A 1,385-nucleotide genomic window follows, 5' to 3' on the forward strand; every position below is an offset into this window, starting at 1 on the left:
ATTAGAAAATATGTGTTCTAAATCGAGTTAATGTTTAGTGTATTTAATTGATTTTAGAGCATAAAGTTGCTTCTTATTAATCACAAATTTTTATATATTCTCAGAGATTTTAAGAAAGATAACCTAAATGAAAAAAATTTCCCTTTAAAAACATTATTTTAAATCTTGTACCAATCACATTTAGAGTCATATAAATTTTATCTGAATATACTATTCTTCTCAGGGAACTTATGAAACATACAACAGACTGTTCTTCAAAAACATACTCTAAGCCCATTTTGAAAAGATGAGTTAGAGCAGCTTCCTCCTTAGGCTTGAATTGAAATTAAAAATTATGCCATCTTAAGGCTAAGTTTTTGTTGTAAGAGCCACTGAAACACTCAGTCTGTAAGAGAACTCACAGAATTTGATTAATGCTAGCTTTTTAATATAAATATTATATATCAACACGTTTGTGGTATATTATTCTGACATGTGTTTATAGTAGATTAATGCCTTCAGTAAAAAGTGAAATATGTTAATCAGAAAATAAATATTAAAATATTATAAGTTCAGTAACTTTATTTTAAAATGTATATGAGAGAGTCATGGTGCAGGAAGAGGAAGATATTCAGGACTACAATTTGAATGAGAAACAGAAGGTGACCAAGGCCAAGTATCCTCCAGTCAATCAGAAGTACGAATATTTGGATCATACAGCGGATGTCCAGTTACACCCATGGGGAGATACTCTGAAGGAAGCTTTCGAGCAATGGGCAATGGCCATGTTTGGTTACATGACAGGTACTGAGACGGTGGACCCTCTCCAAGCAATAGAAGAAGAAAACCAGGGAGACGATTTACAGTCTCTTCTGTTTCACTTTTTGGATGAGTGGCTTTATAAGTTTAGTGCTGATGAATTCTTCATACCCCTGGAAGTGAAAGTACTTAGTCTTGATCAAGTAAATTTCAAATTACAGTCAATTGGGTGGAGAGAAGAATTCTCATTGTCCAAGCATCTTCAGGGAACTGAAGTCAAGGCAATAACATATTCAGACATGCGGGGTCTATACTGAAGAGAAGGCAGTTTTTGTGATCATTGACATCCTATATAATAAAAAGCTAATATGCAAATAGACCAAATGCTGGAATAACCAACCAGTGGCTATGACATCACTGACCACCAGGGGGCGCACACAGAACATAATGGGAGTCAGCAGCAGGTGGCAGAGCATGGAACATGGCGGGCGTCGGTGGAGCTGATGAGCGGGGGTGCCAGATCAAGGCGGGGTGCTGGTTGCTGTCATTGGGGCGAGCCTCTGGTGGTTACTGAAAATTCTTTGCTCCCACGTGCCATGATCCTGCCCGTCGCTTGCACCTGCTGCTGGCACCGGCCCCACTCACAA

At 38.1% G+C, this 1,385-nt stretch overlaps 1 protein-coding gene across 1 annotated transcript; it reads left to right on the forward strand.

Annotated features, from left to right (window-relative positions):
* Positions 1-587: 587 nt before the first annotated feature.
* Positions 588-1,055, forward strand: LOC103288310 (protein archease-like). The gene has a single exon (XM_054720274.1). The coding sequence runs from the start codon at positions 588-590 to the stop codon at positions 1,053-1,055; it is 468 nt and encodes a 155-aa protein (XP_054576249.1).
* Positions 1,056-1,385: the final 330 nt, after the last annotated feature.

Source organism: Eptesicus fuscus, chromosome 8, assembly GCF_027574615.1.
Source record: "Eptesicus fuscus isolate TK198812 chromosome 8, DD_ASM_mEF_20220401, whole genome shotgun sequence".
Classification (NCBI taxonomy): Eukaryota; Metazoa; Chordata; class Mammalia; order Chiroptera; family Vespertilionidae; genus Eptesicus; species Eptesicus fuscus.

Excerpts from the sequence above, each read along its gene's own strand:
- LOC103288310 (XM_054720274.1), top strand. The coding sequence starts at position 588 with ATGGTGCAGGAAGAGGAAGATATTCAGGACTACAATTTGAATGAGAAA.